This window comes from Sus scrofa, chromosome 13, assembly GCF_054392235.1.
Source record: "Sus scrofa isolate SSC_HxYL_T2T_F1_AM1 chromosome 13, Sscrofa_HxYL_maternal_Yorkshire_Landrace_v2.0, whole genome shotgun sequence".
Classification (NCBI taxonomy): domain Eukaryota; kingdom Metazoa; phylum Chordata; class Mammalia; order Artiodactyla; family Suidae; genus Sus; species Sus scrofa.
This window is the reverse complement of record NC_139395.1, coordinates 44,119,155-44,135,519: the sequence shown is the minus strand read 5'-3', so window position 1 is coordinate 44,135,519 and position 16,365 is coordinate 44,119,155. Positions and strand designations below refer to the sequence as shown.

General features: G+C 43.5%; 1 protein-coding gene across 2 annotated transcripts; it reads right to left on the bottom strand.

Annotated features, from left to right (window-relative positions):
- Nucleotides 1-451: 451 nt before the first annotated feature.
- CCR2 (C-C motif chemokine receptor 2) lies at nt 452-8,069 on the bottom strand. 2 transcript variants are annotated; one of them, NM_001001619.2, is given in 2 exon segments: nt 452-4,143; nt 7,739-8,069. In NM_001001619.2, a coding segment is annotated over 1 exon segment (1,122 nt). In that variant the 5' UTR covers nt 4,133-4,143; nt 7,739-8,069; the 3' UTR covers nt 452-3,010.
- Between the last annotated feature and the right edge of the window lie 8,296 nt (nt 8,070-16,365).

Here is a 16,365-nt window from a genome sequence, read left to right as displayed (position 1 = left end):
GTATGTGTTAGTTAACTTTTGTGCATCTTCGCAAGTCACCCCCACAACTCAGGGGCTTAAAACAGCAAACTCGAACCTCTTAACCTGTGACATGTGGCTTCTGTGTGGCTGGGGCCCTGGCTCTGCTCTCTGTATCTTCCTGCTCACTCAACAGGCACCTGGGCTGAAGGAGCCATGGTCTGGGATGGGTCTCCCTGCGGCTGAGCAGAGAGAGCCAGAGGCTGCACCCAACCACTTCAGACTCTGCTGCGATGAAGCAGATGTCAGTTCTGCTCACTTGCTGTTGGCTGAGCGGCCTATGGGTGGGGTAGAGGTTCTCCCTCCAGGAGGGCACACTGCAAGTCATGTGGCAATGGCGAGGGCAGGTGTGTCAGGTCACGCAGAGGAAGGAGTGAAGAGTTGTCAACGGTAAGGACAATCTGTCCCACCACAGCATAACACAACAGGCAGCTTAAAAAAATTTTTTTTTATTGTGATAAGACTACAACATGAGATTTACCCTTTTGATAGATTTTAAAGTATGCAATACTGTTCTCTATAGGCAGACTGTTTTTGTAAAGCAGACATTGAGGACTTACCTCGTATAGCTGAAATTCTGTGTATGCTGATAAAAGGATAAAGTAAATGTGGTCTCTATGTATATGGAATATTGTTTAGCCTGAAGAAAGAGGGAAATCCTGCAATATCTGACAGCATGGATGGAACCAGAGGCCATTGTACTAAGGGAAGTAAGCCAGACCCAGAAGGACATGAACGGAGCAGTGCTACTCATATGAGGAATCTAAAATCGTCAGATTCAGAGAGAGAAAGAATAGAATGGTGGTTGTCAGAGTGTGGGAGGAGGTCACAGGGGTTGGTAATCAGACAGGTTTTTTAAAAAATGGTGTAGTTAGAGCATTGATTCATTTTCCAAGTCATAGTCTTTTTAAACAGTATTTACATTTCATCATCATCAAAACAGAATGTAATGTATTCATTAGGATAATACAAGTACCTGAAGGTGAAATGCCCCACCCAGGGATCACACTGCTTTCTGAAACCTTCTCTAGCCATAAGACAAGAAAGGAAAACTATAGTGACGTCCAACTCCCCAGCTGCTGGGTTCCAGGAGCCCTGTGTTTCACGCTTGCATCAGATCGGAATGCAAATAAATGTACACTCTAACTTGACTCAGTCAAGATGAAAGTCTTTGCTTACTGAAGTGACCTTCTTCAACTCCCCTTCTTTACAAATAGGCTTTAAAACTTTTGACTAGGCGTCAGCTTGAATTAGGAGTTCCCCCTGGCCAAAGGGGGCAATTTGACCTGTTTGGATTGGGCAAAGTATGAAGCATTTAAATAGGATTACATCCATGATTCTCTAGTCTTCATGATGATGCCAAAAAATTTTTTTGGTAGCAAGTCAGAGAGAATAAAAACACAGTTGAGATGAGTTGTGACCCAGATATTATTTAGATTCTATGTCACCATAAGCTAGTAAACCCATAGATCATATACCTCCAACTCGCTGATTAACATCTATTTATGTTGAACCAGCAGGCTCCCAAACATACCATGTGCTCCACAATCTTAAGCCAAACACCAGAATTGTGTCTATGACTAATACAGTGGTTTTAGCTTGGCATAATAGTAACTCTTAAAGTGATACTTTACCACAATTGCAAGTTGCAGTTTTCAGCTTTAAATTAATTTTTACTTTACCTTAAGAAAGTATACGTATGTATCTGAATGTTGCCTATATCCAGAAATGAGGTGCCAGAAGGTAGTTTGGAAAACATTTTTTTCCCAGCCTATCTAACAGTCTTCCTCATCTAGGTAATTGACCCTGAGGTCACGGGCTGATGTACGATTTCCAAAGTGGACCCCTTCTTTGCTCTGAGCACACACCCTGTGTCCCCAGTGACTGTTTTCCCTCTCTCAGGCCCCAAGAGGGGTTTCCTGTTACACATTCTCCCCACAGCTGCTCTCCTGGACCTCCACAAACTGGCTTTTGGGGTGGGGCAATCCTATAGGCAGAGTTATGTGGTAAAGGCTACGGGGGACAGTTGGGCAAGGGCAGCAGGAAGGAAAGAAACATGTCAGAGCTAGAGACACGAGGCCTTCTAGGGGTTTTCATGGGTCCTCCTGCAAGCTCGCCCGACCACCTCTGATAAAGGAACTTAGAAGTGCCCACCCCTTTCTCAAAGTCACTACCTCCATCCCTCCCTTTCCCTAGAAAGACCAAAACGGGCTTTTGTTTTTCTTCTCATTATGGATTAGGCATATTTTATAAACAAACATTTGATACATTTTTGTAGAGGAGGATGAGGCCTAAGAAGCATGTGAACAATAGCGCTTATTTAACAGATTTCAAATGTAGCGTTCATGGTTGTTACAGCCAAACCATCCTAAAGCAGACACGTGTCATGCACTTAGCAGAAGGGGATCAGGGGTCCCACTCAAGCTCCTGGAAAGAAAGTTCAGACAGTTCTCAAGCTCTCCATGATCTGGGGAAGCCTTCAAAGTTAAAGATGGTAGGAGACGGAGCTAAGGGCCAGTGCCTGGCTGGGCAGTGAACCCCTCACCTGCATCCTCATCCATGCTCAACCATGCTCACACTTCCGCCTCATCCTCCTCGGTCCTGACCCCCCTCACCCTCATTCTGTTCACCCGTGCCTGTCCTTTCTCTCCCCCACCTCCAGCTGATGAAAGGGATTGATTAAAGAGATAGGTAGAATCAGAGAGGGAGCGAAGAAGTGGTAAAGAGGAGGGAAAGAGCAGAGCACAAGGCGAAGTGACGTTTTCCAGGAGCTGCGATGAGCTCATTGGAGGGTCCAAGTCTCTGCCTACAGTTGTCCTGGAACATTCCCTGAGCACCTGTTGGCTCTACAGGGAGTGACGTAAGTCTCTCTTGGGTCACACAACCCTGTGGTTCCCGGGCACTTGCTTTAGAGACTTAAGAGTCCTGTTCAACAAACCCTGGAAGCCTTTTATTCTACATAGATTGTGTATGTATGCGAACTGCCACTTCTCTACAAGGCAGCTGAGACTTCTTGCTCCCCAGTGGAAGGTGTGTATGTTGAACTCATTCGATCTCCTGTCTCCCCGTAGAAAACTGGGCATTGTTTGCAGAGGTGTTTGGCAATGTGCTTTCGGAAAAACACGGAGAGGTACCTTCTGAACTTCTCCCCGACGAAGGCGTAGATGATAGGGTTGATGCAGCAGTGCGTCAGCCCCAGCGTCTCGGTCACCTGCATGGCTTGGTCCAGCTGACTGCTGTTCTTACAGTTACTCAGGCCAAAGAATACCTGGAAGGTGCTCAGGAGAAGGACGATGTTGTAGGGAGCCCAGAACAGAAAGTAGACAATCATGATCACAAAGATGAGCCTCACAGCCTTGTGCTTCTTCTTCTCATTGCGGCACCGAAGCAGGGTTTTGAGGATTCCCGAGTAGCAGACGACCATGACGAGCAGTGGCAGGACCAGCCCCAAGATACTCCTCATTATTGTATGGAAATTCTTCCATGCTAGTGGAAAATAAGGGGCACAGGCGTAACCAGAATGTTCCTCTTGGGATCTGATAAAGATGATGCCTGGGAGGGAGGCAAAGATAGCTACCACCCAGGTGACCCCGCTGGTCACCACCCCGAAGGTGACCGTCCTGGCTTTTAAAGCGAACACAGCGTGGACGATAGCCAGGTACCTGTCGATTGTCAGGAGGATGATGAAGAAGATTCCGCCAAAATAACCAATGTGATACAGCCCTGTGAAAAATTTACACATTATGTTCCCGAAGACCCACTGGTCTGCAGCATAGTGAGCCCAGAACGGGATGGTGAAGAGGAACAGCAGGTCCGAGATGGCCAGGTTGAGCAGGTAGATGTCAGTCATGCTCTTCAGCTTTTTGCAGTTGATCAGGATGAGGACAACCAGCAAGTTGCCCACAAACCCAAAGATGAACACCAGTGAGTAGAGTGGGGGCAGGAGCAGGGCTTCGATTTGTCCCACGCTGGTTTTTTGGCAGGGTTCACTGTAGTCATAGTCATAACTGGTGGTGGGTTCTTCATCGTTCCCCTTGATATTCATTGTAAGCAGAGAGTGAGATGTGGGCAGCACGTTGTGGCTGAACCGGGAAAGCGTGTCGTTGCCATCCATCTTCCTCTGCCCTGTAAGCAGAGAACGGAATGATGATGCACAATACAATGGCTGCAATCCCTCATCTTACCAAGGTCCCTGCTCCACTTAAGCAACGCCCCAGGCTTTGTCTTTGCTTCACAGCCATCTCCTTGAGAGCGTGTGTGCCAGGCCATCACTTCCCTTTATTCCTGGTTGCAGACACCAGTCATCTCCCCACAGCCATTTCCCAATACCCCTGGCCTTCCCAGAGAGCCTGACTCTCATGATAAGGCTGGCCATGCTGGACGCTTGCTAGCTCAGCCTCCTCTGCAGTGGCACAAGGCCTGTGACCTATTCCTGGGTGATGGCATATAAGGGGACTCCTCAAGGGGGCTGCAGGAGATGCTCACAATAAGTCATTATGAGTTGCAGTTTCTGTTCCTTGCCACTCAAAGTGTTCTGATACCTCTGTCAACTTTCTGCCTCCATCATCCTGCCAAAATTTCTCGTGCTAGAGTTGAGATGACAACCCATTTTTTAAACACTCTAGTTTTTAGTCTCATCCTCGTCAAGCATTTGATCCTTCTGACTTTTTCCATTTAAAACTCTTTTGGCTTCCAGGAGGTTAGTGCTTGTCTCATCATTTTTTAATTTTCTTTGTTGGTGTCCCCTCCTCTCACCCACACTCTAAGAAGTCTCTACACACCATTTCTTTACCTTTTACCTTTTTACCCTTGCTCCAAAGTTCTTCCTGAATTGTGTTGTCTAATCTCAAGGTTCTAAGTTTCCTGTAGGCTACTGTTTCCCAAAGCTTTGCCTTTCAGTCCCACCTCAGAGTTGAATTTTTCATTGCCTTCTGCATATCTCCCCATGGATCTATTAATTTAACCAATATTTATTGAGCACCTACTAGGAGCCAGGGTCTCTTTCAGGCACTGGAGATACAGTGGAGGGCAAAGTGGGTATTGTATGGGTGCCTCACATTCAACACCCCCCCCCCCAATCATTGCTTCAATTTGTGGATTCTTTATTTTGGCAATTGTCATTTACTCCATTGCCTAAGAAATAAGATTTGACATGGTCCTGGGTCCCCTCCTCTTCAGAAGATTAGGAGCCAGGCCTTTGGAGTACATAGACCTAGATTTGAATCCTGCCTCCAGCCTGCAAGTTGTGTAATAATGGGGCTAATTACTTCTTCAACTATCAGCTACTTTATGTATAAAATATTCACTGTGCTGAGTTGCTTTGGAAACAGAGGCCTGGTGCATCACCCAGTACAGAAAAATGCTCCACATTATTATTACTATGTCAGTTCTACCTCATAAACTCCTCGGATTCATTCCCTCTGCATCACTTTCAGCTGCCACTTTCTTGCCTTCTATGCTTCTTATTTCTGGCTTTGCTGGGCCTTTTCATTTGCTCATGCCTCCTGCCTAGCCATGCTCCTTTTCAGTCTGTCTTCTCTAAAGCTGAAATTGTATCAGGCACTTCTCAGTTTCAAACTGGTGTTGCCCCACGATTTGTATGTGGTGGGGCCTCAAAGGCAGTGCGCAGACTACTCATCATGGCTTCTTCCCAGCTTCATCTCTAATCACTTCTCCAGTCCCAGATCCTGTGCTCCAGCCATATCTGTCCTTTTCCATTTCTCTCAGACTCACCATTTCCTGCAGGCTTCAGTGGTTTTGCACAAGCTTGCCCCTCTGCCTAGAATGGCCAGTGAATTCCCCTTCATCCTGCACTGCCTTCTGCTCAAATTCCCCTTCTCTGTGAAGTCCAGCCCCCCTCCTCTGTCAGATCACTCTTATCATCTGATAACACTATGCATGCCTGCATGCCTCCAAATAAGGACGTTATCAAAGACTAGGTCATGTTTCCACCTTCAGCTCTTATGGTCACACCTGGCTAAAAGAGGCTCTGAAAAAATACACAAAACTCATTATAATAAGTAGGACAACTAACATCATTTGACGTGGTTCTCAAGAACATTCATTTTTTTCCTGGGAGTGACAGTGAATTTATTTTCCTCTGTGTACACACACCTCATTCTTCAATTTAACAGATCTTGCATTTCACATCATTGAACCAGATTCCTGAAATCTACAGTGACTAAGTAAGATCTCTGATTAAACTTGGGGAAAAAAATGTATCCACCTAAAAAATTATAGTCATGAATTGTATGAACTCCAGGTGCTGTGCTAAATACTTTGCATGGTTAAATAATTTAATCCTTGCAAGAGTTTTGTGAAATAAGTGTACACTTTACAACTGAAGAAGTACAAACTTGGATGAACTAAATGATTTTTCCCAAACCCACAAAGCAAGTAATAGCTGAGCTGGAATTTGAACCAATTTCAAAGGCCCTCAGGGGTTTTCCTCTTCTGGCTTTGAGAGCAGAGATGAATGTAGAACAAGTAATGGATTTTCTAGTTATTCTTCCATGCCTTGAACAGAGTTTCTTTGGCACTTAGCCTAAAAATCCACACCCCCACACATGCACACACACACACACACACACACACACACACGCCAGAAAGTGAGCTCCATAAGAGCAGAGAGATTTCTTTTGCAATGAGATATCTTAGTGCTCTTGAACCCAGCCTGGCACAAAGAAGCTGCTAAATAAATATCAATTGAAAAAGTGAATAACAGAGAACTAGCAGGCTGCAAGCTGCTGAGAAAAAAAAAAGGCTCCTCTGTGGCCTACACCCCCAGGTTATCCAGGGGGAGATCTTATAAAAAACTTAAATATCGGGGATCCTTATCATCTCATAGCACTGAGCACACAACCCCTTAGCTGCAGCAAGTCCATCAGACTGTCCTATAACTAACCACAGGGCTTAGTTTCCTCATCTTTTTGGGCAGGTTTGGATTGAATCAGTGGTTCTGAAATGCTGGTCTACAGTACCAGACAGGAAACCTGTCAGAAATGTGCAGCTCAGACCTTTGCTGTGGTGATTCAAATTGAGGAGGGGAGGCTGGTGGCAAATTGCCCCAACCATTTATTTCCACCATGTGTTTCCTAGGCTTTTTGTTTTCATGCTCTGGCCTCTCAAGTGCCAGCCACCTTCTCCTTTTTATTACCTATCTCCTCTCACCCTAGCACACCTCGCTCATATCACAGCAGACACTCAGCAAGGTGGCGGAAGGGCACTGGTTTAGGTGTCACTTTCAAGTGTTGAAAGACACATTATCCAGAATTGATTCGAAGCTGCCTCTAAGAAAAGTGAATTCCTCACTTCAGCCTCTGAATTGAGGCAAGAGGTGAATTTTGGTTCAGGGCCTGGACTATTACATATACGCACTACAGGGGGCAAAAATTCAGGGGGAGGGGAGCAGTAGTTGAAAAGCCTGATTGTCCTACTTTCTTAATTGTCCTCTGTTAGCACACTCTTTCCTACCACCTGAGCCCTAGGGCGGGGGCGGGGGTGGGGTCTCACTCTGCTCTGTGCTTCCTCACTGCCATCTGTGTCTCTCTAACATTCAGAGAGGTGCAGACACCGACCTCCACCCCTTTTTCCCCAAATGACCATCCCCCAAGTTCCTGGGCTATACAGACACCCAGGGTGCTCCCAGTCCCTGCATCTCTAGCACTGATGCTTTGAGCCTTTGATTCATAAAGTATGGAAAAAGCACCCCCCAACTCACCGGTCTGTTGCTTCTTCCAAGTGGCACTGATGTGTCAGGCTTCTCAGCAACTGAACCAAACAGAACTGGAGGTAGAAACTTGGTGTGCAGAAGTAGGAAATAAAGTTTCCTGCAGAGTGAGAAGGCGGAGATACAAGGGCGAGTGATGGTAAAGATTTGAAAACAAAGAGTGATGTAGTTCTTCTTTTCCAGCCAGGAACATTGTACACTGGGCTTAGGTCTCCAGAGTAGAATTCATTTTGAAATCTTGCTTATGCAACTTTGAGGTTGAATCGGACACACCCTGTATCTGCTCCTGGGTATAACGACTCTGGGCTTCTTTGTGTTGTGGGTCTCTATATCTGAAAATCTTTCACTGACTTCTGCCAGTAATAATTTGCATGAAGCAAGCTCACAAGAACCTCATCTCCCAGATGATGAATGCTAACAGGGCCTGCTGGTGATGGTGAAGGGAATATGACTATGTTTTATGTGATCATATGCACTAATTTCAGTGATACCATGGATTTGGGATTTGGTTGGAAATCTTATTTTGATAGGGCTTTTTAATGAAAAGGGAATGCTAAATGGCCTTGTATCAGAGATGTCCTTAACAAAAGGGTCCTTAGTTGTTCCCTTCCTTAGAAAGAAGTTTTGCACCATTGAGATTCTGGGAAGATGGTGGAGTGGGAAGCACCAGGAATCTCTGTCCTCACCTAGACAGCAGTTCCACTGGCAGAATCTGTCTGAACTAACCCTTTTGGAACTCTGGAGTCTATTGAGGGCATGCAACTTTCAGGGAAAGACTTGGCCAATTGCAGTTAATTTTGGCCAATTTCAGCACAATAGCAACCACACCCCCACCCCCACCCCACACACCTTGGCAGGCAGCTGTGCATGTGTTCCTGGAGCAGCTTGTACACAGCTTGCTGGAGCCAGGGTGGGCATATATTGGACCCTTTCCTCCAAATATTGGGGATCTTTGCTCTGATCACTGATGACTACTTCTCTTTTTGGAATTGCAGACAGAAAGAAGGGCCATTGTTGTTGCATTTCCCGCCCCCCCCCCATTGTTGCAAGTCCCTCCCCCTCTGGCTGAAGTGACTTTCAGGGGATTTAAAGAGCCTTTTATTTCTTTCCCTTTCATTTTTCTCTTTTTGGGAGTCATACACTAGAGACTGGGACCTTCAAAAGCAAGTACATTTCCAGGGAAAATTAGAAGTGACCGCACATATCCAGCAAAAAGCACAGGCTCAGAAAAGACCTGAGAAGACTGTAAGTTCACACTTCAGACTGATCCTTTTCCTAGAGATTACAACAATCAAATAAAAAGCAAACAAAAAGAAATTAGAAAAAAAGCAGAAAACCCTGAAGAAGGGGGAGAATCTGATTTCCAGAGTTACCATGTTATTAGATTCAAACGTCCAGTTTTCAACAACAACAACAACAACAAAAATCACAAGGCATATAAAGAAACAGGAAAGGAGGCATGTAAAGAAATAGGAAAGAATGGTCTCTTCAAAGGGAAAAAAATAAATCAACAGAGATGGTTCCAGAAAAAGACTTGATGGCAGATCTGTTAGACAAAGACTAAAACAACTGTCTTCAAGATTCTCAGAAAATTAAAGGAAGATATGGAGAAAATCAAGAAAACCATGTATGATCAAAATGCAGAAATTAATAAAGAGATATAAAACCTTAACAGAAGCCAAAAAGAAATTCTGGAGCTGAAAAATATAACCAAAAATGAAAAATTCACTAAAGGAATTCAAAGGCAGATTTGAACAGTCAGGAGACAGAATCAACAAACCTGAAAATAGAACAATAGTAATTATTGAGTCTGAGGAACAGAAAGAAAAGATTGAAGAAAAAGGATCTCTGGGATCTTAAGGGATCTCTGGGAGTCCCAGGAGAAGAGGGAGAAAGGGGCAGGGAAAATACCTGAAGAAATAATGTCTGATCTCCTCAGAAAAGAAAATCTTGGACTTGGAGAAGAGACTTGTGGCTGCCTGATGGGAGGGGGAGGGAGTGGGAGGGATCGGGAGCTTGGGCTTATCAGACACAACCTAGAATAGATTTACAAGGAGATCCCGCTGAATAGCATTGAGAACTATGTCTAGATACTCATGTTGCAACAGAAGAAAGGGTGGGGGAAAAACTATAATTGCAATGTGTACATGTAAGGATAACCTGACCCCCTTGCTGTACAGTGGGAAAAGAAAAAAAAAAAAGAAAAAAAAATAAATGTGAGGCATACAGCCCCCCCCCCCAAAAAAATAATGTCTGAAAACTCCCCCAATTTGAAGAAGAACATGAATATAAACATCCAAGAAGAGTCATGAACTCAAAGTAAGATGAATTCAGAGAGCTTCACATTAAGACATTATAATCACACTCTCAAAAGGCAAAGACACAGCATCTCAAAAGCAGCAGGAGAGAAGCAAATTAGCACAGATAAGGATTCTCAGTAAGATTATAAGCAGATTTCTTATCAGTAGTTTTAATGGCCAGAAAGCAGTGGACCTGTATATTCAAAGTGCTAAGAGAAAAAAAAAATGTCAACCAAAAATCCTTTAACCAGCAAAACGGCCCTTTACGACTGAGGGAGAAATTAGGACATTCCCAGATAAAAGAGCAGAATTTTTGTATGTTATTGAAGTTAAGCTGGTATAAATTTAAATTAGAATGTTATAACTTTGGGATGGTGAATGTGACCTTTATGGTAACCACCACAGAAAAGAAAAAAGTTACAGAACATATACAAAAGGAAGATAAACATTCCACTACAAAAAGCTGACAAACGTCAGCTAAACACACAAGATGGTAATGTAAGAAATGAAGGACAGGAGTTCCCGTCATGGCGCAGTGGTTAATGAATCCGACTAGGAACCATGAGGTTGTGGGTTCCATCCCTGCCCTTGCTCAGTGGGTTAACGATCCGGCATTGCCATGAGCTGTGGTGTAGGTCACAGACTCTGCTTGGATCCTGCATTGCTGTGGCTCTGGTGTAGGCTGGCAGCTACAGCTCCGATTCGACCCCTAGCCTGGGAACCTCCATATGCCACGGGAGCGACCCAAGAAATGGCAAAAAGACAAAAAAGAAATGAAGGACAAAAAAGGCATATTTCTATAAGGCATAAAGAAATCAATTAGAAAAATGACAGAATTAAGTTCTTCCTTATCAGTATTTATTTTAAACATAAATGGATCAATCCCCCCATCAAAAGATAAAGAATGGCAGAATGAATTAATAAAACAAAGCAAAACAAAAACATGATCTAACTATACGCTGTGCTGTCGATAAGAGCCTCACTTTAGATTCAGATACATGAATAGATTAACAGTGAAGGATGAAGAAAGATATTCCATGCAAATATTAACCAAAAGAGAGCAGGGGTGGTTATGCTAATATCGGACAAAATAGGCATTGAGTCCAAAAGGTTTACGAGAGATAATGAAGAAAATAATAACAATTATAAACATTTACACCTAGTGACAAATCACCAAAATATATGAAGCAAAAACTGAAAGAACTGAAGGAAAAAGAAAGAGTTGTACAAGAAAAATTGGAATCTTCAATACTCTGCTCTCAGTAATGCATAAAACAACCATAGGGAAGTAAGGAAACAGAGGACTTGAACAAACGCAGTAACCAACCAGATTTAATAGACATATATGCACCACTCTACCCAACAACGACAGGATGCACATTCTTCCCAAATGCACACGGGAGCGTTCCAGGATAGGCCGCGTAGAAGGATCTCCTGCTGTAACCTTGACAGATTTCTAGGCTTTCATTTCCCCAACTATGAGATGGGAATAATAAAGCTTTTGGGGTCTGTGAGGTTTAAGGAAATATGAAGCAGCTAGTACATTTCCTGGTGTGTGGTAGGCTCTTAGTAAATAGCAGTGAATAAAATAACAACAAAGAAACACTGAGGGCAGTTCAGGTGTCCTTTCTAGATTTCAGTAAGTTGTGACCATGTATTCTGCATAAGACCTGTTTTTTTTGTTTGTTTGTTTGTTTGTGCTAGGTAGGAAGGGCCCCAGATTTCTCCTTAGGAGACAGCTCCTTGCTTGAACAGGAACAGGAAAAGTTCCCCAACTGTCTCCTAATGTCATCTCTGGGCAGGGGTGGGAAGGGTCAGTAACAAAACAGGTCATACTCACCCCAGTGATACTTGGTCTACTTCCACTCATAAAATCTCCTTATTCCAGTATCTTGCTGCTAGTTCCTTTAAGTCAGTCTTGGATGGGGAAAGTCAAGACGCAGGAATTTTGCTGTTGCTGACTAGGACCACTCTACATTTTAGCTTCACACTAGACATCCTTAAATCCAGTTCTGTAATTTTATAAACAGAGATAACGCAGTGGTAGGTAGCAGTGGAGCCAGGATGCAAATCCTTGGCTTATCTCTACTTCAGGGACAAGATGACATACTTGGCTGAGATCTTGAAGAGACTTTATAAGAATGGGAATATGCACAAAGGGGTTGGCTGGGTTAGAAGAACCAACAGGGATGTTGAGGAGCCCTGAGATGCTAGCAAAAGTGAGAGCTATTACCTCTATGTTTGAAGAGTCAAAAGAATAGACTGAGTCCTGTTGAGCACTGAAGGTCAAAGGATATAGGCACTACCAGAACTTCAGCCAGGCAAGAGAGCAGGATCAGAAGGTATCCTAGCAGTTCCCATGGTAGCTAAGTGGTAACAAACCTGACTAGTATCCATGAGGATGTGGGTTCAATCCCTGGTCTTGCTCAGTGGGTTAAGGATCTGGTATTGCCGTGAGAGGAGGTTTGGATCTGGTGTTAATGTGGCTATGGTGTAGTGGTGTAGGCTGCAGCTACAGCTCTGATTCAACCCCTAGCCTAGAGAACTTCCGTACGCTGCAGGTGCAGCCCTAAGAAGACAAAAAAAAAAAAAAAAAAAAAAAAAAAAGGAGTTCCCGTCGTGGCGCAGTGGTTAACGAATCCGACTAGGAACCATGAGGTTTCGGGTTCGGTCCCTGCCCTTGCTCAGTGGGTTAACGATCCGGCGTTGCCGTGAGCTGTGGTGTAGGTTGCAAGACGCGGCTCGGATCCCTCGTTGCTGTGGCTCTGGTGTAGGCTGGTGGCTACAGCTCCGATTCAACCCCTAGCCTGGGAACCTCCATATGCCGCGGGAGCGGCCCAAAGAAATAGCAAAAAGACAAAAAAAAAAAAAACTCCTGCTCTCACTCTCATCTTCTGCCAGTGCCTCCTGGTGATTGAACCCAACAGGAAGAGGGAGCTAGAGGGAGTCCAGGTGATGTAGCCATAGATGTCAGATTCGAGAGGCTCAGAGTAGATCTGGGGGGGTTGACAAATAATCACACAGTTATCACATCAATTTTTTTTTTGGTCACTTCGTTTTCACATGGTCCATGTAGATAGTCAGAAAATTGGGAATTGAAATTCCTGTTGTGGAGCAGTGGAAATGAGCCCGACTAGTATCCATGAGGACTTGGGTTCAATCCCTGGCCTCCCTCAGTGGGTTAAGGATCTGGTGTTGCTCTGAGCTGTGGTGTAGGTTGCAGACACAGCTTGGCTCCTGCATTGTTTTGGCTGTGGTGTAGGCAGGCCACTGTAGCTCCAATTCCATCCCTAGCCCGGGAACCTCCATATGCTGCAGATGGGCCCTAAAAAGAAAAAAAGAAAAAAGAAAATTGGGAACTGAAGTAAGTACACCTTAGAATTCTTTATGCACATTGAGGGAGTTAGGAAAAATGCTTTTCCTTGAATTTGAAAACCCCATCATCTACCTGTTGGTGCTGAGTTCGTGATTTCTAAAACTCTTAGTCTGGCAGAGGAACATGGCCTTTTGAGTGACATAGGGAAAAACACGTCACCAGCCTATCTCTAGTGTGACTGCTGACCAAGCAGGGTCACATAGAAGGCACAGCTGTGGTCATCTCAAGGTGACTGGGCCAGGGATGAGATGCTCAATTCTTCTGTGAACCAATGAAAAAAAAGTAGTTCATGCTTCCTGAATGGAGAGGAAAGAACCAGACTGATACTGGCCATGAGAAGCTTAAGATTCTTGTTTATTCAGACTCTGGAGGTCAGCAGCTGAATTGGGAGTTAGACCATTGAAGCTGAAAGATTTGTTCTGAGAACCTCTCTGCCTGTCCATGGATGGCAGTACTTAGTGAGATGAAAACATGGGGAAAAGCATGGCTGTGGAGGATGGCTGTGCGGCAGGGAGATAGGAAAGGTTTATCTACATCCGGAGGGTATTTTGACATGCCCCCTTGACATCGTCAGTTGGATTTGTTCAGTTGACACTTTTAGAAAATAAACTCTTGCCGTATTTTTTTCAGCAGCAATGCTTTTGGTTGATTGTGGTTTCTATGGTTTGCATGCTTCCTGTGACCTACTAAAATAGATTAGTGAGTTCTAGGATTTTACATCTTCATTTTTGGTTAAAAACAACGATCTGGACTAATATTCATAGAAAAAGCACAGTTCTATGTCCTTACGTGTTATGGTCATGTCTTCATAATAGAAATAATACAACTATTTCTACTGTTTTTGTTCCAAGTGACGAAGTAATGCAGCAGGGCCTATAGTCTCAGCAGGAAAACCCAGATACTACAGATGATTTTTGGAAAGGCAAAGTGTCAAGTAACAAAGGTGAGACATGTTTCTCTTTCATCCTCTAAGTTCACTACCACCTCCAAGTGAACCAAGAATAGGCTAGAATATGTGATGAAAAATAGAAAAAAATCCTCAAAAATGGTAATGTGTCTTTGTTAACTTAGAGTGTAAAGGTAGAGATGGGATGCTTCCATATCTTCAGGCCAAATAAACCTTGGGGACGTAGATTGAAGTCAGAATCTTTAGTACAGTCACGTGCTCTCTCAGGTGTCTTCAGGTGATGTCATTTGAACCGTGTTGCAGGGAGATAATGTTGAGTTCATCTCTAGCTGAGATGCTTTAAACTACTCTGTGACTAGGCTCAGGTCTTAGTCTAGATGCTTCAGAAGTGGCCTGTTCTGGAGAGGAAGCCTTGGCTGGGGATGGGTAGATAGAAGGCATTTTTATCTACCCCCCAGGACATGGCAGCACTGGTTTGGGGGCTGATTCTGGGAATTGAGAAACTAGAATTCACTCTCACCACCATTACCTGTCCCCCACCCCCCCATAATGGAGTGAGTAGGAGGAAGAGGCGAGTACCTCCAGGATGAGGTTTCATATGTTAGGGACCATAGATACTCCTCTCCCACCTCTGACATCATGTTTGAGTGTGGCTTCTGAGGTGTCCCAATTACAAGAAATCTAGATGGTGCTTTTTGCTGGCACAGGTGCTATGAGAAGAAACCCATAAAGCTGGATGTGGTGGAGATTCTGATTGGAAGATAGGACTGAGACCTCATCCTGGGTTCCTGGGTAGGCAGTGGGTGGTGGAAGATAGTGAGAAGGAGAGAGACCTTCACCAGTGTGACAGGATGGAGATGTAGGCTAAAAGCAAAGTTGGTTCTTTGAAAGGATTGACAAAGTTGACAAACCTAGCTATACTGATTAAGAACAGATACAAGCAACTGAAAATAGTTGAAAGGATTTATTACTAACAACTTTACAGAAATAAAAAAAGATTATAAGAGAATACTGTGAACAATGTCCACCAATACACTAAATAATCTAAATGAAATAGAAAAGTTCCTAGAAACACATAAATTACCCCAAACTAACTCACGAAGTAGAAAATCTGAAAGGATATGTTAAAAAAAATTAAATCATATCAGAAATTCAAAACCTTCCAACAGAAAGCATTCAGGACCACATGGTTTCACTAGTGATTTCTACCAAACATATAAAGAAAAATTAACATCAATCCTTCTCATAACTCTTCCTAGGAATAGAAGAGGAGGAAACATTTCCTAATTTATTCTATGAAGTCACTATTAACCCGATTGCAAAGCCAGACAGAGCCATCACAAGAAAACTGCAAAGCAATATGCCTTATGAATATAAATGCAAAATTATCAATAGAATATTAGCAATCTGAATTCAGCAACACATTTAAAAAGATTATTCTCTATGGCCAACTAGGATTTATCCAGGAAATGCAAGCATGGTTCAGTAAAATAATGAACAACATTAATAGAATTAGAGAAAAAATGTGATCATCTCAACAGAAAAAGCATTTGACAAAATCCAACACCCTTTTTTTTTTCCATAACAAAAACACTAAAAAAAGTAGAAATATGAGGAAACTTTCTCATTGTGATAAAGGGCATATATGAAACCCCGCAGTAAGTATCATACTCAGTGGTAAAAGACTAAATCTTTCTAAGATCAGGAGCAAGACAAGATGCCCACTTTTGCCACTGCTGTTTAACACTATGCACAAGTTCTAGTTGGAGTGATCAGGCAAGAAAAGGAACTAAAAGTTTTCCAAATTGGAAAGGAAGAAGTAAAACTATATTCACAGACGACATCATCCTGTATAAAAAAAATCCCAAAGAATTCAGGGAAAAACCTGTAAGAACTAATGAACAAGTTTAGCAAGTTTGCAGGAAACAAAAATGAGTGTACAAAAATGAGTTCCCATCGGGGCTCAGTGGAAATGAATCTGACAGGTAATCATGAATGAGGACGAAGGTTTGATCCCTGGCCTCACTCAGTGGGT

Excerpts from the sequence above, each read along its gene's own strand:
- CCR2 (XM_084987164.1), bottom strand. The coding sequence starts at position 4,132 with ATGGATGGCAACGACACGCTTTCCCGGTTCAGCCACAACGTGCTGCCC.